At 35.9% G+C, this 25,053-nt stretch overlaps 1 protein-coding gene across 1 annotated transcript in view; it reads right to left on the bottom strand.

The window, feature by feature from the left end:
- LOC100375757 (mediator of RNA polymerase II transcription subunit 17-like) overlaps positions 1-20,005 on the bottom strand; it is a 120,177-nt gene extending 100,172 nt beyond the window's left edge. Inside the window, exons 1-7 of the mRNA XM_085507745.1 lie at positions 19,897-20,005; positions 19,209-19,367; positions 10,653-10,788; positions 10,100-10,283; positions 9,587-9,733; positions 8,999-9,126; positions 8,780-8,911 (exon numbers count right to left, since the gene is read on the bottom strand). Of these exons, the coding sequence (XP_085363871.1) occupies positions 8,780-8,911; positions 8,999-9,126; positions 9,587-9,733; positions 10,100-10,283; positions 10,653-10,788; positions 19,209-19,367; positions 19,897-19,988 (978 nt within the window). The 5' untranslated portion in view covers positions 19,989-20,005. The remainder of the gene's footprint in view (positions 1-8,779; positions 8,912-8,998; positions 9,127-9,586; positions 9,734-10,099; positions 10,284-10,652; positions 10,789-19,208; positions 19,368-19,896) is intronic.
- Between the last annotated feature and the right edge of the window lie 5,048 nt (positions 20,006-25,053).

Here is a 25,053-nt window from a genome sequence, read left to right as displayed (position 1 = left end):
GCCATATTCATCATTATGGAATGTGATTTGCATACTGAAATCTAGTAGCCATCTTCATCATCATGGAATGTGATTTGCATACTGAAATCTAGTCGCCATCTTCATCATCATGAAATGTGATTTGCATACTGAAATCTAGTAGCCATCTTCATCATCATGGAATGTGATTTAAATACTGAAATCTAGTCGCCATCTTCATCATCATGAAACGTGATTTGCATACTGAAATCTAGTAGCCATCTTCATCATCATGGAATGTGATTTGCATACTGAAATCTAGTAGCCATCTTCATCATCATGGAATGTGATTTACATACTGAAATCTAGTAGCCATCTTCATCATCATGGAATGTGATTTGCATACTGGAATCTAGTAGCCATCTGCATCATCATGGAATGTGATTTGCATACTGAAATCTAGTAGCCATCTGCATCACCATGGAATGTGATTTGCATACTGAAATCTAGTAGCCATCTTCATCATCATGAAATGTGATTTGCATACTGAAATCTAGTAGTCATCTTCATCATCATGGAATGTGATTTGCATACTGAAATCTAGTAGCCATCTTCATCATCATGGAATGTGATTTGCATACTGAAATCTAGTAGCCATCTTCATCATCATGGAATGTGATTTGCATACTGAAATCTAGTAGCCATCTTCATCACCATGGAATGTGATTTGCATACTGAAATCTAGTAGCCATCTTCATCACCATGGAATGTGATTTGCATACTGAAATCTAGTAGCCATCTTCATCATCATGGAATGTGATTTGCATACTGAAATCTAGTCGCCATCTTCATCATCATGAAATGTGATTTGCATACTGAAATCTAGTAGCCATCTTCATCATCATGGAATGTGATTTGCATACTGAAATCTAGTAGCCATCTTCATCATCATGGAATGTGATTTACATACTGAAATCTAGTAGCCATCTTCATCATCATGGAATGTGATTTGCATACTGGAATCTAGTAGCCATCTGCATCATCATGGAATGTGATTTGCATACCGGAATCTAGTAGCCATCTTAATCATCATGAAATGTGATTTGCATACTGAAATCTAGTAGCCATCTTCATCATCATGGAATGTGATTTGCATACTGAAATCTAGTAGCCATCTTCAACATCATGGAATGTAATTTGCATACTGAAATCTAGTAGCCATCTTCATCATCATGAAATGTGATTTGCATACTGAAATCTAGTAGCCATCTTCATCATCATGGAATGTGATTTGCATACTGAAATCTAGTAGCCATCTTCATCATCATGAAATGTGATTTGCATACTGAAATCTACTAGCCATCTTCATCATCATGGAATGTGATTTGCATACTGAAATCTAGTAGCCATCTTCATCATCATGGAATGTGATTTGCATACTGAAATCTAGTAGACATCTTCATCATCATGGAATGTGATTTGCATACTGAAATCTAGTAGCAATCTTAATCATCATGAAATGTGATTTGCATACTGAAATCTAGTAGCCATCTTAATCATCATGAAATGTAATTTGCATACTGAAATCTACTAGCCATCTTCATCATCATGGAATGTGATTTGCATACTGAAATCTAGTAGCCATCTTAATCATCATGAAATGTGATTTGCATACTGAAATCTAGTAGCCATCTTTATCATCATGAAATGTGATTTGCATACTGAAATCTAGTAGCCATCTTCATCATCATGGAATGTGATTTGCATACTGAAATCTAGTAGCCATCTTCATCATCATGAAATGTGATTTGCATACTGAAATCTAGTAGCCATATTCATCATTATGGAATGTGATTTGCATACTGAAATCTAGTAGCCATCTTCATCATCATGGAATGTGATTTGCATACTGAAATCTAGTCGCCATCTTCATCATCATGAAATGTGATTTGCATACTGAAATCTAGTAGCCATCTTCATCATCATGGAATGTGATTTAAATACTGAAATCTAGTCGCCATCTTCATCATCATGAAACGTGATTTGCATACTGAAATCTAGTAGCCATCTTCATCATCATGGAATGTGATTTGCATACTGAAATCTAGTAGCCATCTTCATCATCATGGAATGTGATTTACATACTGAAATCTAGTAGCCATCTTCATCATCATGGAATGTGATTTGCATACTGGAATCTAGTAGCCATCTGCATCATCATGGAATGTGATTTGCATACTGAAATCTAGTAGCCATCTGCATCACCATGGAATGTGATTTGCATACTGAAATCTAGTAGCCATCTTCATCATCATGAAATGTGATTTGCATACTGAAATCTAGTAGTCATCTTCATCATCATGGAATGTGATTTGCATACTGAAATCTAGTAGCCATCTTCATCATCATGGAATGTGATTTGCATACTGAAATCTAGTAGCCATCTTCATCATCATGGAATGTGATTTGCATACTGAAATCTAGTAGCCATCTTCATCACCATGGAATGTGATATGCATACTGAAATCTAGTAGCCATCTTCATCACCATGGAATGTGATTTGCATACTGAAATCTAGTAGCCATCTTCATCATCATGGAATGTGATTTGCATACTGAAATCTAGTCGCCATCTTCATCATCATGAAATGTGATTTGCATACTGAAATCTAGTAGCCATCTTCATCATCATGGAATGTGATTTGCATACTGAAATCTAGTAGCCATCTTCATCATCATGGAATGTGATTTACATACTGAAATCTAGTAGCCATCTTCATCATCATGGAATGTGATTTGCATACTGGAATCTAGTAGCCATCTGCATCATCATGGAATGTGATTTGCATACCGGAATCTAGTAGCCATCTTAATCATCATGAAATGTGATTTGCATACTGAAATCTAGTAGCCATCTTCATCATCATGGAATGTGATTTGCATACTGAAATCTAGTAGCCATCTTCATCATCATAAAATGTGATTTGCATACTGAAATCTAGTAGCCATCTTCATCATCATGAAATGTGATTTGCATACTGAAATCTAGTAGCCATCTACATCATCATGGAATGTGATTTGCATACTGAAATCTAGTAGCCATCTTCATCATCATGGAATGTGATTTGCATACTGAAATCTAGTAGCCATCTTCAACATCATGGAATGTAATTTGCATACTGAAATCTAGTAGCCATCTTCATCATCATGAAATGTGATTTGCATACTGAAATCTAGTAGCCATCTTCATCATCATGGAATGTGATTTGCATACTGAAATCTAGTAGCCATCTTCATCATCATGAAATGTGATTTGCATACTGAAATCTACTAGCCATCTTCATCATCATGGAATGTGATTTGCATACTGAAATCTAGTAGCCATCTTCATCATCATGGAATGTGATTTGCATACTGAAATCTAGTAGCCATCTTCATCATCATGGAATGTGATTTGCATACTGAAATCTAGTAGCAATCTTAATCATCATGAAATGTGATTTGCATACTGAAATCTAGTAGCCATCTTAATCATCATGAAATGTAATTTGCATACTGAAATCTAGTAGCCATCTTCATCATCATGAAATGTGATTTGCATACTGAAATCTAGTAGCCATCTACATCATCATGGAATGTGATTTGCATACTGAAATCTAGTAGCCATCTTCATCATCATGGAATGTGATTTGCATACTGAAATCTAGTAGCCATCTTCAACATCATGGAATGTAATTTGCATACTGAAATCTAGTAGCCATCTTCATCATCATGAAATGTGATTTGCATACTGAAATCTAGTAGCCATCTTCATCATCATGGAATGTGATTTGCATACTGAAATCTAGTAGCCATCTTCATCATCATGAAATGTGATTTGCATACTGAAATCTACTAGCCATCTTCATCATCATGGAATGTGATTTGCATACTGAAATCTAGTAGCCATCTTCATCATCATGGAATGTGATTTGCATACTGAAATCTAGTAGCCATCTTCATCATCATGGAATGTGATTTGCATACTGAAATCTAGTAGCAATCTTAATCATCATGAAATGTGATTTGCATACTGAAATCTAGTAGCCATCTTAATCATCATGAAATGTAATTTGCATACTGAAATCTAGTAGCCATCTTCATCATCATGAAATGTGATTTGCATACTAAAATCTACTAGCCATCTTCATCATCATGGAATGTGATTTGCATACTGAAATCTAGTAGCCATCTTTATCATCATGAAATGTGATTTGCATACTGAAATCTAGTAGCCATCTTCATCATCATGGAATGTAATTTGCATACTGAAATCTAGTAGCCATCTTCATCATCATGGAATGTGATTTGCTTACTGAAATCTAGTAGCCATCTTCATCATCATGGAATGTGATTTGCATACTGAAATCTAGTAGCCATCTTCATCATCATGAAATGTAATTTGCATACTGAAATCTAGTAGCCATCTTCATCATCATGGAATGTGATTTGCATACTGAAATCTAGTAGCCATCTTCATCAACATGGAATGTGATTTGCATACTGAAATCTAGTAGCCATCTTCATCATCATGAAATGTGATTTGCATACTGAAATCTAGTAGCCATCTTCATCATCATGGAATGTGATTTGCATACTGAAATCTAGTAGCCATCTTCATCATCATAAAATGTGATTTGCATACTGAAATCGGCACAGATCTAGAAGCAGTACCTACACACGAATTGGTGACGTCATAAAATACATGACCTTCAATCGGGGTCGTTTCCTCGGTATATACGAATTGGTATATACAAATTACAATAAAGATACTGAAGACATTACACATAAGGTAAAACAAATCACGTGACAATATAATGATAATAACGGTAATAAATCCTACTAGCTTAACAGTTGAAGAGAACGCTCATATAGTCAGTCGGGTGACGCCGAGGGTCACGAACTGTGTTGCAAAATGGCCGTGTGGTTGAAACTGGGTCATGGCGTGACGCGTGAGGAAGACATCATTAAACACTCAAAATCACAATAAAACGGGGAAGTGGTTGCATATTACGGCGTAGCTAACATGGGAAATAAAAAAACGCCCAATACAAACGACATGGGTTCGAATCACACTAGATACACACTCACCAGAACCGAAGCAATCAGAAACCAGCAATCGTTTTGGCTTTTCCGTTCAACTCATCGGAACACTGGAGTAGTTAGAAAAATGAACACCACTTAACGACCAACGTCGTGGCGTGGTACACAAGCGTGCCATCAAAATAAAACAAAATTAGCTTGAAAAGACAGTGGGTTCGAGTCCCGCTCAGAGCTACCGTAAAAACGTAAATCAAATAAACTGAAATCTCTCAAACCGTAAACAAGTAAACAAAGAACGTCGCAAAAAAATAATAAACCTCACAAAACTCCACCATACAAAACTGAATGAATAAATAATAAAATAACTAACGTCTTAAACTGGACGACGCGCAATTTGTTCAACAGTTTCCAGATTGTGACAAGAGATAAACAAGACCCAAGTCAAGGTAAGTTTTGTTAAAGTGTCGATGGCGTTCCCTATATTACGAAAACAATTCAGGCAACAGACGAATATCTTCTGTGGTGTTGTTGAATTTATACCGTGTCTGCGGAATTGTTGATTGAGGGTTCGAAGCCAGCAGTTAACATTTTGTTAGAAAGTTTCACAATTAAATCAAATATCCAATGATACCAGTATATTTATTTCATTATTTTAACAACTTGCAATGGTGGAAGTTGGTCAAACACGAGTTCTTACACCTAAATAAGTATCAAATATTTGTCGACACATTTATTCTCTCAACCTTGTAGAGGTGGAAATTAATTAAACAACAGGTATTTACTCACAAATATAATGGTCAATATTTGTCCATACATTCATTCTGTCAATTTAAGAACTTGTAATTGTTGGAATTAATCAAATGAGAGTTGTCTACACCAAAATAAGTTTCAAATACTTGTCCATACATTTATTCTCTCAATTTAACAACTTGTAATGGTGTAAAATAATTAAACGAGAGTTGTCTACACCAAAATAAGTCTAAAATATTTGTCCGCACATTTATTCTCTCAATTTAACAACTTGTAATGGTGTAAAATAATTAAACGAGAGCTGTCTACACCAAAATAAGTCTAAAATATTTGTCCGCATATTTATTCTCTCAATTTAACAACTTGTAATGGTGTAAAATAATTAAACGAGAGCTGTCTACACCAAAATAAGTCTAAAATATTTGTCCATACATTTATTCTCTCAATTTAACAACTTGTAATGGTGTAAAATAATTAAACGAGAGTTGTCTACACCAAAATAAGTCTAAAATATTTGTCCGCACATTTATTCTCTCAATTTAACAACTTGTAATGGTGTAAAATAATTAAACGAGAGCTGTCTACACCAAAATAAGTCTAAAATATTTGTCCGCACATTTATTCTCTCAATTTAACAACTTGTAATTGTGGGAATTAATCAAACGAGAGCTGTCTACACCAAAATAAGTCTAAAATATTTGTCCATACATTTATTCTCTCAATTTAACAACTTGGAATGGTGTAAAATAATTAAACGAGAGCTGTCTACACCAAAATAAGTCTAAAATATTTGTCCGCACATTCATTTTCTCAATTTAACAACATGTAATTGTGGGAATTAATCAAACGAGAGATGTCTACACAAAAATAAGTCTAAAATATTTGTCCGCACATTTATTCTTTCAATTTAACAACCTGTAATTGTGGGAATTAATCAAACGTGAGTTGTTTACATCAAACTAAGTATTTAATATTTGTTGAGACATTTATTCTCTCAATTTAACAACTTGTAATGGTGTAAAATAATTAAACGAGAGTTGTCTACACCAAAATTAATCTCAAATATTTGTCCACACATTTATTGTCACAATTTAACCACTTGTTAATAGTGGAAATTACTTAAATGCGACTTGTTTAATCAGTTGACATCAATGCAACTTACCCGCAGACAGTGCACAACAGAGTATCATTATTGAGCAATTATAAACAAAAACGTGTCTTGGCATTAGGGTTAGGGTCGGGTCAGGTATGGGCAACGGAATTATTAACAGGAATGTGTCTTGACATTAGGGTTAGGGTCGGGTCAGGTATGGGCAACGCAAATGGCAAACACCCAATTGGCAAGATGTACACTAACGGGTTATGGCATGCATATAGTAAAAACACAAGTAAAAACACAAAATTGGCAATTTTTTGGACAATTGTAACTCAATAATAGAAATATGTTGTATTTCTATATATATACACACTATATAGTCTTATCAAATGCAAACACATCCAGTCAATCCAATGTGGTCTTGTGGGTCAGTTCTCTGCATAGTGATCAGGAGGACCTGGGTTCAATTCCCTTGCCTGCCCATCTTTTTCTCGCAAACGCCATTTGGCAATAAAGCTAAATATGACAACAAATTATTTAATTTGCATGACTACCCACATAGCTCAGTTGATTTGTACTATGTCAGCAATGTGAGCGATCGCTGGTTCGAATCCAGTATGTTTAGATTTTTGAATGCTAGTGAAGACAGTGCTCCTATGAATAGGACTTAAATCCTAACTCCTGTGTGAAGACACTCGTGGTACAGAGGACAAGACAGTGCGCTGGGAACTCAAAGATCGCAAGTTCGAATCACGGATTGGACACTCCTACAAAAGACATGAAAGACGTTAAAAACATAAACAGCGGATTCAAAAACTCAAGTCAAACAGAACACAAGAATACTACCCCACATGGAAGCCAGTCGAAGTCGTCGAAGAACGAACACAGTCGAAGAAGGAACACAGTTGACAGCTGTAGGTCACGTGCAACAACAGACACGAGGAGCATGGCTGCTCTCCAAATGGGTCCCTTCTTTTGTATTGACCCCCTAAGGATTGCTAATCCCCCTTTCTAACTCTTCCCCCAAAAATAATATATCGCCCCTTTTAAAATGTATTGACCCACAAATTAATGAATATTCATGAGCACAGAAACTGCTACGTCATGAATAAATTAGCATAATTTAAAAAAAATTTGCATAAAGTGTAGGTACTCCTTCTGGAGCTCTGCCCTGAAATCTAGTAGCCATCTTCATCATCATGAAATGTGATTTGCATACTGAAATCTAGTAGCCATCTACATCATCATGGAATGTGATTTGCATACTGAAATCTAGTAGCCATCTTCATCATCATGGAATGTGATTTGCATACTGAAATCTAATAGCCATCTTCATCATCATGGAATGTAATTTGCATACTAAAATCTAGTCGCCATCTTCATCATCATGAAATGTGATTTGCATACTGAAATCTAGTAGCCATCTTCATCATCATGGAATGTGATTTGCATACTGAAATCTAGTAGCCATCTTCATCATCATAAAATGTGATTTGCATACTGAAATCTAGTAGCCATCTTCATCATCATGAAATGTGATTTGCATACTGAAATCTAGTAGCCATCTTCATCATCATGAAATGTGATTTGCATACTGAAATCTAGTAGCCATCTTCATCATCATGGAATGTGATTTGCATACTGAAATCTAGTATCAAGCTTCTCTTTAATACAAGGGATCATCACAAAACAGAGCAATGATGACAGACAGACAGACAGACAGACAGACAGACAGACAGACAGACAGACAGACAGACAGACAGACAGACAGACAGACAGACAGACAGACAGACAGACAGTCAGGCAGGCAGGCAGACAGACAGACAGACAGGCAGACAGACTTATTAGTGACATGTATATTTGTAGGGTGTAATAACAATGTAGGTGTACCTACCTTCTTTTCTATGTTTGTTTCATGGCAAAGTGTAATGCGTAGCTGAATTCCTGGGAATACGTGAGAGACTATTTGATTGCCAACCACCAGATGTGGAATGGGTGCTTTCAATTGTACTGCTTCTCTTGCAAGCTGCAATCAAAAATCATATTACAAAAGAATTTTCATGAGCCACAGGAAATAGTAAGAAAATGTATCAGTGGATATATAAAATTTTACCTGGGCAAAAAGCTCTTTACAAAACAAGACAGTCTGTGCAGCTTCCAACTTTTCCTGCCAAAGCGACTCACTAGGCACTCTACCTCTGAGACAGTGGAACAGTCCAGCTTGAGCAAGGTCTGTTCCTTCTAAAAATTATATATATAAAATTAGTAAATACATAACAGTATAACTGTCAAATAATATGATGCACATAGATGACTTTATTTCTTGTCTGTGCGTATCAACCAATCTGGTCTAAATGATCACACATTTACTGAATGTACATTTGTAAGTGACAAGATTCAAATGGATATAGTTTTTGATAAAGCAGACTACAAGTTTTATAAAGTGAAATGGCCACCAGATGGCCATTTTGCCATATTTATTTGACCTGCACTGTATAAAATGTGCCTGACATTTCTTACATACAGCAGGACACAGTTATTAAATTCTGTAATGACTTGTATATGTGCACTATATAAAGTCTGCATCAAATCTTACAAGCAAGACTACATTAGAAACATGATTACAGACATATCACAGCTGAGTACAATTCATAATAATAATTGTACTGAAAACTGAGGTTATCAATAAATCTAAACATACCTGGTTGGACACACACATGTATGTAACTTTTCCCTTCCAAATCACTTGGTACTGTAATTTCTAATGGATATTTTTGCCCTGGTGTGGCGCCATTCTCAATTGCTTTGCTCACTTCAAATGCTCCAGTGTGCCAAAACCTAGAACCAGCTAGAAAACAATAATAAAATCAGAGTTATCTTCAAGTTGGTAATATCAGATTTCAAAATGTTCACAAATAGAAATAAAAAAATCTAAAAAATACATATTTGTTAATTTCTCCACTGATACATTCATAGCAATTGATTTTTATTTGTGACTCATTACCTCAGTCAATAATTACAATGCATCATTTTTCAATATCTTTGGAAGAAAATATAACATTGGCTGCATAAACATTTTTGAAAAACAGAGAGACAGGAGCTGTTTAAAACATTACAACATTAATGTGGATTAGTATGTTGAAACAATTCTGTTTGATAAAATATCTTGATTTAGTGTATCAACAATAGCACTTCTCACTGCAGTCTTGCTTACCTGTTTTAAAACTGAGGTCACCTATGATATTCTTACCAACCCTTTTCAGTCTCCAATTCTGATGCAGCTTTAATAACTCAACATGGAAGTCATGTTTATTGCTTTTTAGACTTCCAGAAACAACTTGTGACTTAAATAGTCTGCCTGCACCTTCAACCAGAATCTGTGCAGCTCCAGAAAGACTCTGAAAATAAACATTCAAGGTATGGGTCTGTTATTTTGATAAACAAATCTTTACTCCTTGCTATTTGTATTATATATTCTATTTAGGTCAAGTGCAAGGCAACTGATCAGTTCAATCTGACCTGACAGATTTTTGTGTTTATGTTTATAATTCTGATCTTTTCTTAGATACTGGCACATATTTGCTATGTGACAAAACACTGGATATGTGTCCTGTTAATGGCTACATTGATAAAAACAGGTACACAATTTGTTACAGATGAATGTCTTCAGAAAACACATACTACCCCCCCCCCCACCCCACACCTAACATTGACAAATACATACAAATTAGTTTCAATGATTAGCTAAACACTAGTTTTTAACCTACCCGCTTCTTTGCTAAGAGTTGTAAAGCTGGTTTTGAAATGGCTTCCTCTTGGGATACTTCATCCAGTACCATATACCGTGTCTCTTTGGCGATGCTTAGTACATCAGCTAGAACACATACTTCAGTGAAAGCATTCCTGGATGGAAATGAGAGCAAAACAAAGCATCATAATTATCACATACCAGATTTGGTTTGTAAGTTTTGCAGGAGAACTGATATATTTTTTTCAATACATGTGTATATATATATATATACCCCTTCTGAGGAAACCTATAGGTATCTAGAGGCAACATGTACAATTGAAGTGGAGGGCTAGGGTTAAGATTAGGGTTAGGGGTGGTGCTGTAAAAAAAACCTTGACAATGCAGTTGAGATAAAATAGCTGTTAACACATTGTTGTCCTTCATTTCTAAGTCTGTAAGTGGGTCTGACCTGCTGACAGGAAATGATAGTATGCTTGGGTAATATGCAAAATGCAATAAATACTGGCTAAAAACATAATTTCCTGCCAATGCAATCAAAATGAGTGGCCTCTCAAAGATAGAACTTCATAACGATCCCCCAAACGTTGCCAGGACAAATCACAAACAAGAATAGACAATGAATTTACACCTCTGTTTCCTCCCACGCTAACCAACTTTCCCCAACACTAAAGAAAAAATCATTTGTCTCTGCTCACTTCCTGTTCCGGCCTGTCTTTGAGAATAAGAATACAAGGTATCACTCTATGTTCCACCCACTTTGAAGGTACAATCATCTCAAAATCTGAGGTCGAGTTGTGATGTCTGCTTGTATGTTCGGAGGGCAAGCAGATGCCATACAAGACAAGTCTGCATGTACTACTGACTCTTACCTTTTAATAAGACAATAAAATCCATTAAACTAGCGGTAAAACTGGTTTTCAGTTGGGAATATATAAAGATATTGATAGACTAGAAGCTAGGCCCAGGTCCAAACTGTCCAAATACTATATTTTGAACACCGGCATAAAAATACACAATTTGTTGGGTGGGAAATTCCTCAATGGTTATTCCTGAATTTCAGTGCTTTAGAAATCTAAATAACTATGATTGTGATCAGTATTTTACAAACCCAAACCATTTCTTGGTGTGATTCAGGTGTGTCATTGTCTTTGAAAGACTGCATTGTGAAGTTTGCCGTCCACCATCTTGGATGAGTTGGTCTGTGCTATTTTTTATTAACAGGCAGGAGTGTCAACCACACATCCACACTTTCATTTAGCGGCTTATGCCCTTAATAAAGTTCTAAAAAGGCAAGTGAAATAATTGCTATGTTTACACAACATTCTATCGGAGCCGAACTACTGCTCGTCCCATCGATTAACCTAATGTATATACTTTCAAGTTATTGTCATGCAAATTTACCATCTTTTAATTGTTCAACTGTGATATGTGTAACAATTGTCAATCTAAACCTAGTAGAGACACGTTGCCGTACCGAGACGGCTTCAACTATTTTTATCTTTGGTGTCTTTAAACTGTTTCTTCAATTTCCATTACATCTGGTTCAATCATCCTTACTTGTTTTTTCATACACCATTTTTCTGTTTCTTGTTGAGCTATCAATCTATCTATTTTAATGAGAGGTTACTTGAAGAAGGCGATTGAGTGCGTGTTTTTGGCTTGATTGCGTTTACACAGTTGGAGCCATAATGGAGCCCAATCCAGAGGTATGTATGGGGGTCTAAAAACTAACTCTGCGACGTGATTGTGCGACTCGCCGAATGTCGATTATTGCACTCTGCGACAGGATCGCAGTGTCACTCTGCGAAGAGCACGATTCCCATTGGTTGGTTGGTCGAAAAGCGCGAATCTCAATGGTCGATCGATTTAAGGGTACACAGCATGCATTATAGAAATGTTTAGTTTTAAATGGTTATTTCGCGACTGCTCGCGAACTACGGTAAACAAGTATTTACCGACGACATGAAGCACGGTTCAGTAATCAGCAAGTATTTAACATTGATTAATTAACATATATAACATCTCCCGGAGGAGATGAAAGGGGTTACAAAACACATGCACGTTGGTGTTGGCTGCCTTATTATGGTGTAACATCAGGAAGCTGGTAACATTAACGCCATCTTGAAGTTGTAAGGCTTTGTCCGCAACAATGCTCATTAGCATAGGCGGCAGCTTTAAAGCGAGAAGAGCGCGAAGTACGTTTCACACGGTGTGAAGTATAATTTTTTATGACTATATTCATCACTTTGAATTCCCAAATAAAGCGTGTAGCGGGTCAAACTGTTTCTAGGCAATCAATATCGTTTTATTAAGAATATTAAGAGAACAAAAACGTAAAGCTATGTGAATGGATTGAAACTACTGCTGAAGATAGAAAACTAAAACGGCAGTGTCAACGGAAAATTAGATGGGTGCACGCTCTCTGCATAAACAGAACGATGGCTTTGTTTATTTGGCCGATGTCGACGAGCAAAAGATTTCCTGTACTCACTTCCTCGTCTGATCACCGACCTTCAACGATCTCATGTATCGGTGTCGTCATCGGTTAAGTAGTTGAAACTCTTTCGCGTTGATGCGAATATTTCAGCCTAATCGTCCCTTTCGAACCACTTGCGAGGTTGGTCATAATATGACCTAAATGAAAAATTCTTGAAAAATAAATATAAATTGCGTAAACAAGGGGTGAACGCGAAAGTCCTGTAATTTTATATCGGAATCGCAACAGGCTGTAGGCAAGTCTAAATTAGTAAATATGGAGATTTTTCTTTGCCTCCTCTTCTCATTGGCATCTTTGCTTTCTTTCTTAACATCATCATTGCGTTAGTAAGATGGTGTTATTAAAATAGAATATAGACTTAGAAAATAAAACAATTTCTCAGACCATGGAAGGTACTAATGGAAGGAGTCACGACGCCTCTCAAGTGGCCACTTAAACTTCTTAACAGGCTTATTTTCTATTGTTTCAAACCAAGTTAATCCTGATGAGGACATTGTCTAGCTCATTTTTGATGTCGATGATAGTTTGCGATTGTTTACACAAGTAACGAGTTAGCGGAATATGTACAACCCCGCCGATTTTTAAATGTGACCATAAAATGTATGCGCATTATGAAACTACGGTCATCACACATGCGCACTCAGTTGGTTTAGGTGTGATAGGTCAAAATACGTATTTCACAACCGGAAATTCAACAGATGAACGTTTGACTTCACATATTTCACATGTTTTAGTTATTAGCAACTGTAACAAGAACAAGATTTCAGTGTCTAAAACAAAAATTCCTAAGGACTCCTAAAAAATATTATCACAGAGAAAGTGTCTAGGCATGCCCTTCTTTTGATACTATCTTTTCTGGTGGCGTTCGCCGATGCCCAGTGGTCGAAAATTTCAATAGTTTCGGGCGTCAAACCCACACAATGACAATGGTACCAGTGAATAATGTAATGGTTATTGTCACAGGCAATCATTGATTAAGTCTCATCACCATTTCAAATACAAAAAGATTCACGATAGTTCATCAGTTCTTCTCCAATAGATGTTATATCTGCTAATTTTTCATTAAAGTTCGCCAACAACTCCGGAAACAACAGTATTCAAACTAGACGCCATTTTCAGCATTTTACATGCGAGGTTCGTCTATCGCTTCCGAACATGCTCTGAATATTACCGAATGCTCGAGACTGGAGTAACCATTGTACGAAAGTGTTAAGAGCGAACAGAACCAATGTTTGTGAACACACATTGACAAATGATCATGGGGCAAAGTTAAAACAATAGCGTCGTGGCTCCTTCCGTTAGTACCTTCCATGCTCAGACGAAGTCTTGACTGATAATAATGCTGACAATGGACGTTAGATTAATATGCATTGTTTGCGACAGAAAGCTTGTCACCTGTTCTATCAGAATCGTCAACAACAGAGTATTACCAGTAGTATACATATACATGTACATGTTAGAAACATTATGCAACTATTCACGAAACGGTAGTAGTGTTAGCGTTTGAGCACTGGTCTTTCCGAAATATCAAAAAGCTGGGATGATGAATCAAGGTACAAAGTAACCGTTTTATCAATTATTGAAAAATCTAGATAAAAAAAATTTCCCTTCCCGCTACATTAAGATCAATATGGACCACCGAAATTTGGCGTTCATTTAAAAAAATAAACCATAATTTTCATTAATACTGACTTCGAAAATTATGATACAAAAATAATTCCATTCATACCACAACCAACGCCGTTTTTGTTTACTTTTCCCAACTGTTACAAAGTATTTCATATCTGGTTAAAATACCAGCCAGTCGATCGTAGACCACAAGTTTGGAGTCCGTTTATGATCTAAATGAAGGCAGACGATTGCAAACAACTGCTGTCATGACAAAACGTTGCACATCGTGAATGATTTTTTTTTCACTGCATGCAAATTATTTTCCCTGATGCATTCAACAAAGTCAAAGCTGACGTACAACATTCGTAGCAGAACGCATGAAAAGTACTTCGCGTTCCACTCGCTTTGAAGCTGCCGCCTATGCTAATGAGCATAGTCGTCCGGACGAAGCCTTACAACTCCAAGATGGCGATAACTTTACACCGTAAATTAACAGGCAGTCAAAACTAATGTGCACGTTACACTATTTAATTTTTCTAGCCAGCGGTGTGATGTGTCTAATCACCGTAAACCATGTGTCATTTGTTTGGTCCCACAATTTGTCTTCCATGTGCTTGCCGATCACCGAACAGTGTGGCATGTCGCCGGTAAATAGTGTTTACACACAGTCATTTGGGGGCTGAAAATCAATAAATACTAATTTAAAAAAAAATTCATCCGCTATACGTATATTATAAATAAACAAGTTGTGAAACAAAGCACCTAGTAAATCGACACCCTGTCGGTTTCAAATTTCAATTTCTTACCTTAAAATGCGAAACAAAAATTTTAGAGGGGATCAGGTGTTACATTAATAACCATTGTTCATAATCGCTAACTTGGTTTTATTCAAAACTGCACAAATGTCATGAACGAAAATGGCCAGCGGCCAGAATCAAGGGGGATTCGCACAGAGTTCTGGGTAAATCAAGGAAATACTCGCTGTTACAGTACGCCTGATTGGCTGAAAATGAGTATGCGCAACTTGTTTATTTATATACGTATAGCGGATGATTTATTTTTTAAATTAGTATTTATTGATTTTCAGCCCCCAAGTGACTGTGTGTTCACACACTTTTTTTTTACCGTACCATTTTTACCATTTAAAACTTAATTTTTTATAAGTCATGCAGTGAACATCGACCATTGGGATTCGCGCTGTTCGACCCACCCACCAACCAATAGGAATCGTGCTCTTCGCAGAGTGACACTGCGATCCTGTCGAAGAGTACAATAATCGACATTCGGCGAGTCGCACAATCGCGTCGCAGAGTTAGTTTTTAGACCCCCATACATACATGCAATCCAATCAGAGCTCAACCCCGAGGGTTTATAGGAGCCAAATTCAAGCCGGCTCAAGTCGCAGGGTTTCGATAAAATGCTGTTGTGTAAACGGAGCAAATGGATACTGACTGCATAACTTCTCTATCAGTCACCAGTGCATGTATTTCATAATTATTCCATGAAAACATTTTTACAAATGTAAAATTTCCAATTTCCAAAGCATATCCACTATATGTTTCACTTGCGAGGTCTGAAATGATACAAATTTGCCTATGAAAAGTACATTTATTAATGAATTAATAAATGAATGAATACACAATTTGAACTTGCTGAACTGAGAATGTTCGATGATATTTAACATGTACTTTGGTGGTGGTGCAGAATTTGATAAAAAGTTAAAATAAATAGTCAGAGCAGCAGCAATGTATGAAAATGACAAGTGGGCTGCAGGACAATTGCCTTTTTTAAGTACAGTGCTTCACATCTTCTCCTACAGGCAGTGTCGTCCCATATTGTTACTAACACCACTCTCTCGACTGAAGATAAGTGTAATCCTTAATTAACCTTTTTTTGAGGTGCACACAAGACGAAGAACAAGTGTTATATTTATAACAAGTCATTGAAAATGACACAGTTCCCGTTAAGTTCTCTTTGTGCTCGTCATATTAAAGCGGAGGGGTTGTCGCGAGCGTGTCCTTGAAACTTGAGTTCCAAGTGGTGTATACAACAGATTGTTTATTTACATCAAAACACGTGTTTCATGTCATAGTAATATGGCAAAAATAAAAACAGCTGTTATTCAGCCATCTTTGATCTGATTATGAAACACACTGATATGTATGATGTATGTGCCAAATTGTGAAAATATAGTAGTAAGGCCAAAAAGTCAGATGGCTGTCAATCGGCCATCCTTGACCAGATTTTGAAACATATTGTCATGGACATGCATCCTAACATGTATAAAGTACATGTATGTGCCAAATTTGAATGAAAACTGACAGAGCACGTCCAAGATACCACATAAAAAAACAAAAACAAGATGCCTGCCAGTCGACCATCTTTGATCTAATTGCGAAATAAATCGTCATGGACATGTATCCTAACATGTATAATCTATGTACCAAGTTTGAATGACAACTGACAAAGCATGTCCAAAATACAACATTTTCAAAAAACAAGATGGCTGCCAGTCGGCCATTTTGAATCGAATCGCTAAACCACTGCATGTGCATATGTCCCACATAAAGTACTAGGCACATGCAAAGAATGAACGGAATCGGTCCAAGAGATTCTGAGATATGACTCCGAACGAACGCACGGACGGATGGAGACCAAATTACAAGTCCCCGTTTTCAGACTTTGTCCGAACGGGGACTAAAAAACAACACATATTAATGGTTCAGCTCCTAGATGTGATATTTTATTTCAATAAATAGTAATTTCCGTCGTACACACAAAACGAGAAATGATCAATGCAAAATGATCACATCCTCCTGTTATAGTGCTTCTTTTTTACCCACAATCCATGCTGTGGACTTCCTGTTATAGTGCTTCTTTCTTACCCACAATCCATGTCGTGGACTTCCTGTTATAGTGCTTCTTTCTTACCCACAATCCATGCTGTGGATTTCCTGTTATAGTGATTCTTTCTTACCCACAATCCATGTCGTGGACTTCCTGTTATAGTGATTCTTTCTTACCCACAATCCATGCTGTGGATTTCCTGTTATAGTGATTTTTTTCTTACCCACAATCCATGTCGTGGACTTCCTGTTATAGTGCTTCTTTCTTACCCACAATCCATGCTGTGGATTTCCTGTTATACTAGTAATCGTTGTGTCATCACCGGAAGCGCTGTCCCAGCACAAACCTGTGTCATATGACGCCTTACTAGCCGATTTTGGCTAAAATAGCGCTCCGCCGCCTCTTTACACTTGTGTTTATACACGGAACTTGATAATTTTTTTTCCAATTTAAGTTGCTTTTCAATCACATATTTTTGTGAAATATTGTTTAGTGAGTGAAATATTAATGTCATAAATAATTCAATATTCGAAACAACAGAAACTAACACATAATAACGATAATCAAATTTGTGTTTGAAGTTTGAAAAGTACCTGCGTAATTTCCGGTTTCAACTAGTTCAACGCGATAAAATCACGCATAGAACGCCTTCCGAAACAGACACTAGCAGCGTAAACTTATTGCTAATTTGGGCTCAGTTTGTTCTTACATGTTTTTTCTAAGTTTTATTTATCATTATTTAGTAAAAATGCCTCTTAAACGATACATTCGTAAAATACGTGCCAATCGACGATTGACTTTGAAATGTTCGAAGTTTGGAACAAACTCCGGCACACCTTGCGCGATATGCGTCAGATCGGTGGAGAAGACGCCGCCTGCAGCGCCAATGACCGGTAGTGCTTCTTTCTTACCCACAATCCATGTCATGGACTTCCTGTTATAGTGCTTCTTTCTTACCCACAATCCCATGTTGAGGACTTCCTGTTAAAGTGCTTTTATCATATATATAATGCTAAATCTACATTTTTAAAAAAGTTTTTTTTTGTGTGTGTTTTCAGGAAGTGTACAACACTATAAAATATTCATAATATGCATAGTGTTTGACTGTAGCCTCATCAGGTCTGTACATTATCACAAAGCATCACTGATATCTAAAAATAATAATTATTATACATCTGTCACTGTAACGCCATTAGTTACAGTGTGCCATAATTTTGCACACTCAGACAGTACGCAGCGCATCGACCTTCGCTGCGCGTTGGTAGATAGTCTGCTGGACTGTCTGTGCATACCGGTACTTTGAGGTTTTCTCGTAATAACCACATATTATAATATAGTTTATTGCATCTTTATGAATAGTTTTTATTACTGGTAGTGTGTATCAAAAACATTTTATGAGAAAAACAAGTACTTGAATACGTAATGACAAATAAAAGTAGATAACATATATTATTTGTATGCAGTATGAATATAGTGTAGACTTGACTTCACCTGAGTGTCCTCAGAACGTTCAACAAGCATACATCAGTGTTGTGGCTTCTGTGTGCCCACACAAGTCATCCTTTGAGGTACTACATGTAGTAAATAAATGTTATCCGTCCAGGATAATGTCCCTACCTCAGTTTATTTCTCACTGATTCCCATGGCCACTGAGGAGGCTGGAATGGTGTCAATTCTTCATCCTTTTCTTTCTCACCACTAACCTCGTCTTCGTCAGATTTACCAAAGTCTATCTTATGTGCAAGTTTCGTAAGGTTTTCTGACATAGACAGAGGCCTGAAGAGGAATATTAAGACATGAATAAATAGTTTTAAATTTTACAAGTAACAAAAGAGGGCGCTGCTTAATGAGATTAGACCAACTAAAGAGGTTTTGGATTGGAACTCTGAATAAATACTTAAATCCAGTATGGTGTTGGTTTATACAGTGTAGTTCTATATTCCATGGTTATGGCTACAATATTCCTAAATTGGTGACTCTGAGAACATTGTTTTAGACTGGGGGGAGAGGATTTGAAACCATTGGGAAACAAGTTCGGACAATAATATTCTTTTATTATTATGCGTATATACACACTATATACTGCATCTCTGATCTACGTTATCTGCTAAGCGTGGGTTGGTGGTGTCTGGGCTTCTATGAGGTTCACAGCAAAGGATGTAGAGGCTTGAGCCATAGCCGTACAAGAAGAGAATCGAGATCATAGTCGCCTATATTTTGATATAAATCGACCGAACCAGAATAAAAAAAACAATAAACCAAATATTATAGTTAAACTGATGAACCATGTTTCACCCGTACTCACGTTACATAGGTTTCTTGGCCATCCAGTGCCACCTCTTGTATTTGATGTTCGAGGACGGGCTCAACACTCACTTTGACACCGGAGGCCGCCATCTTTGTTATGTTATGAATCTTACAAGTTCCCGTAGAGGGCGCACTGAGCAAAGCCGTGCAGGAACACATATTTCTCTCAGTAAGCGTAATTTAAGGCCGTGACAGTTGTCACGAAGGGTTTTCTTTTCTATTCAGTGATACCAAAATGAAGAAATAACGGCTATTGACGGATTTAGTATTACATAACAGCAGCTATAATAGTAAAAGCAGTATATTATACTAGAGTATTCTAAACAGATTTTGTTGTGGTGTGAAAATATACAAAATTACCAATCACAACGCGTTTACGGGTGCATGTGCAGTGGGCGTTAGCAGTAGTTTCTATAGTAAATGAAAGGAATTCTTTTGATTTGAATGACAATTATTTGTTTTACGAATATTTCATATATTTCCATAAAAACATTCATGCATTTATGAGGTTCACTGTAGTACATACTAAATGTGTGTGTCTTTATAAGATTACTCATTCAGAATCTTAAGGGTCGGACTGGTGGAAATTGGTTTTATTCAAATATCGATATTTTTTTCTTGACATTCACAGTATTTGTACAATTTGTTTGCTCACATGGCAGAATTGACACGATGTTTATAAGAACAAATACGAGACAACAAAACAACAACAAAAATACAAATAATGATAATATCACTACATCTACAAATGCATCTTTCGTTGTATTTTACCAACACGAAAGTAGAACGAAATATTAATGCTTTACCAGATATTCAGTCTTGATTTTAAAATAGTGATATAGCGAAATCTTGCATTTCATTTCATTTTTTATGTCAAAAAAATATAAAACGTTGCGTTTTTCATGTTAGATTTCCAAATACATAAATCGCCAATCGTAGTGCAAAAATATACTATTTATATATTAATTCTAAATCTCTTAATCAACTGAAAGTTATAAATGTTTTCACTTTTAGTCCAAACTTTAAAAAATTGTTGTTATGTAACTAATAATTATTTGGGAAATTCTATATTTGTTATGAGTGTCATATTTTTCTAAATTGACAAGTTAACATTAAATATGACACTGATGTATCACTCACAGCAATGTGTTTTTCTTTTATTTCTCGTTTAATGAAAATGTGATAATTCGCATCACTCGGTTGAACTGGCCACGCGACGATTTCGTGATTGGGTCAAAGATTGGTGGCCATTTTATTAATTTTATTTATTTTATGATTTTATTTATTTCATAATGACCGACCAGCAGCCATTTTATGTTTGACAATTTTTTTTCCAGACATATATTTCAGACATACTTCGGGCAATTCACTTCAAAGTTTATACGCAGGCAACATCAAATGAAAGATAGCCAACTACTGACCGTTTTAGTTGTTGAAAAAAAACACTAAAATCGGATATGTTGACATGTTGAACCAAATCTTGGCCATGTGTTGTTTGACTTTATTCTTACTTATTTTTTTAAATGCACTATAATTGATTATTTTGAAATGTTTGGAACCCAATCTCGCACTTTTGTAATTTCATTTTCAAACTCACTCATCGCTAGTATTATTCACATTCAATCTCATTAATAATACTAGTTTACATAAATTTGATGAAAATGGCAATCATGTGAATTTAAGATTTGTATTGTAAAGTAAAAGAAAATATCACCGTTATAAATATGTATATATACATACCGCTCCTATGGAAGACATCTAAATGCAAATGCATTCTATAATAACTGACTCTGATCACTTCCAGAATACAAGTGTGTCTATTTACAACTACTATACAAATGAAACGTAAGAAGTAATATAAATAAATACGCATTCTTAAATAATGTGTTACGTGATAAAAAGATTTATACTAAAAATTCATGCTATGTGATGAGTTCCCTTGGTAATTGCTCGCCAAATGACCTGAAACCACCAACGTCCTGAAAAATAGGGTTCATGTAGTGTTTTATTTTTATGATTAGGGCGGAGATACCGTTATCTACTCAATTTATGCCAATATGACCAACGGATTGCAAATTAATGATTCTGTTTGGTCGGGGTTTAAGTCATGTCTGTTATTTTCTACCGATGGTGTCCCATGGCAATGCTCAATAAGTTTCTTCTTTCTGAATGTTACTTGTAAGTTGGTCTCAGGTTGTGTTTACATCATTACAATATGTGTGTTGATACCTATGGCATTGCTGTTGGCTGATTCTCACGTCTTGTGGGATCTCATTAAGTGTATGGTGTTCATAACAACAAAGTCCCACTTCAGACTTTGTATAGTACGTTTATTTATATGTCTCATTCAAGATTTTTTTCTTGGTATGCATGAACGCTAATTGTACCAGGTCACCTGGCGAGTGACCCCCTCCCCTGGAATGTGGTATATGAAAGAGACAGTCAAATTAATGTGATGGTAGGATGTTTTGATTTGTGGGAGCTAGTTATTGTAAAATTCTTACAGCAAATGTCAGAAGTATTGGATCAGCAAGTTAGCAAATTTACTAATTAATTCACTAGAACTTTCGTTTTTATAAAGAAGATTTGACTATCAATTCAATCAGTCCTGTAAAACCCCATAAACTTTTTTAAAATACTGTTTTTTGGAGATGACTAGCATTTGATTGTGACAGAATAAAGGGTAGTATTTGAATCGTAAGTCATTTGCTCCCGCCAAAACCAAAGTATTTGTCAAATTAGTGAGTGATTTTGCTTTCTTGCTGTCCCAATTCTTCAGAGACTTGCTGTAATGACAGTAGAAGATGATACGTGAGAATCATATGCGATGTCCTGAGTAAAGACAGATTGACAAGAAAACAATTACAGGATGTAATCTGATGATATGGATCTTGTGGTCAATGTGGAGTAGGCATGTGACGTTGGCGTCGTTGTAGTATCGGAAATAGGCAACAGCAGTAGTTGTACTGATAATGACATTGATATGAACGATAATGATCAAGTGAACACATGCGTACATTAGACTATAGATTGGATATGCCATACTATTGTATTTCTTGTATATACAAAGAAGTATCGAACTCTAAATTACATAGAGATAAACATATAAATCTGAATGAATGTTGTATGTTGTAAATTTGTCAATGCTGTCATACTAAAATAGGCCAAGTTCAAATAGGTCGTGACCTGTGCAGTGACAAGCCATGTATGTATGTGTCAGATAGTGAGTTGTTTATCTGTACAGTAAAGCCATTTCAAAATTGTTTCGAGTCCCCAGTGTAAGCAGCAAGTAGAGCATATGGAAATTCTGTGACTTCCTAATTACTTTGAAGATTACATTGCGACGTTTCGGGTCAAGTATCTGGCAACAAGGGACGTTTAATACAGTATTTCAATAAATAAGCAACACACAGACTCGCCATACCAAAAGACATTAGGTGTCAAGTGTTCTTATATGTCGAGACCGGTGATTACGATGTCATGACTTGCCCACAACGCATTCATTGAATGCAATCACGTGATCTACCAGCATGGTTAGTTATGTGACGCGCCGAAAGGCCAGGATAGATTGTTTGAAAATAAAACGTGAAATAACGCAAAGCTTCGAATTGGAAAATCACGTTTCTATATGGAGCTGTAATTCTAGTAATATACTAGTATTTTCAAGTTTCATAAACATCAATTATTAAGATCTAACTAATATTTTTTTCATAAAACACATTAGAATTTCACAAATAATTATTAGTTTCATAAAATTTGTTTTTTAAAGTTTGGACTAAAAGTGACATTTACAACTTTCAGTTGATTAAGAGATTTAGAATTAAAGTAAATAGTATTCCTGAGACTTACCACGTGACGTAGGGTTACTACCTGAACTGTTGGACTACTTCCTGTGATTATAAATAGAACTGTCACATCCGGTCACACCCGAGAGTGAATAACGTTATTTGAATCCAGCTTGATAATCGCAACACAAACTGAAAGTATGCCCGGGCTTAAATGATTACAATCAGTTACTAGTCGTAAAGATTGAACCCCGTCGGTGACTGGGAATTCGCACTTGTAAGACATTCGCACACCTTACTGAAATAATAGTATAGTATATTTTATTTGACACTAAATAATATATTTTGTTACATTATCTGTGGTCAAAAGACATTAAATATAATAAAACACAAGTACACACACGAGACAAAAGAAAATACATAAATAACTAAAGTCTAAGTAAAATTACTTATAGTAAAATAAAATGCTGTCAATAAATTTGCTAGCACTATTGGCAATGAACCCATCTCTCGAACTTAAAATTTCTGTAAACATTTGTTGTTTTGATAGTTTAAGGATACTTTCATTATAAATGCTAACTACATTCAGAAATTCAGTACGAGCATTTGTTATTCCAGTATGGTTACAGTATAAGAGTGCATGCATTTCATTGCAAATAGCCTCATTGTTACAATGTTGGCACTTTCTTTCCTCTGGAGGTATCCCTTGATATCTAAGTTTTTCAATTGGTAGGGTATGTGCAGATATCCTAAATTTGGTGAAGCTGGTTCTATGTTGTGCATTTTTTACTTGATTCAAATATGGTTCAAATTTATATGTAGGTTTGAACTGAGTGTATGTACGTAATTTATTGTTTTGGGTTGTCTGGACTGTTGGTAGCCAAACTTTTTCAACATAGATTTCTTTTAATTTTGACTTAAGCAGAGTATTGTCATCAGCATCACCAGTTTTAGTTATTTCCTGTAATTTATTTACAAATGTTGCCCATGTATTACCTTTGATTTTGGTTTCTGAGATGTAAGCACAATGTACTAAGTGACTGCAATTGCTGGTGTTGTTTTCAATTCTTTTCTTGTATTTAAATAATTGTGCACATATTTCAGTAATAACAGGATAACTTCCAAGTTCAGCTCTAGAAGCAATATTACTTGAACGCCTGTGCACTCCTAATATACTCTTACAGAACTTAATGTGAAGTTGCTCAAATTGTGATCTGTCATTAAAGAGATTATTAACAAATCTTTCTGTCTCAATTTGATCATCCTGTTTAGATTTGTAAATCTTGAAGGTAAAAGCCCCCCAAATTTCTGAGCCATACATTAAGATCGGTAAGACTGTACTTTTAAAAAGCTGTAAAGCATTACTAATA

Source organism: Saccoglossus kowalevskii, chromosome 2 (assembly GCF_978046115.1).
Source record: "Saccoglossus kowalevskii chromosome 2, keSacKowa6.1, whole genome shotgun sequence".
Classification (NCBI taxonomy): domain Eukaryota; kingdom Metazoa; phylum Hemichordata; class Enteropneusta; family Harrimaniidae; genus Saccoglossus; species Saccoglossus kowalevskii.
The sequence above is the reverse complement of the archived record's forward strand: the minus strand, read 5'-3'. Positions and strand labels throughout refer to the sequence as shown.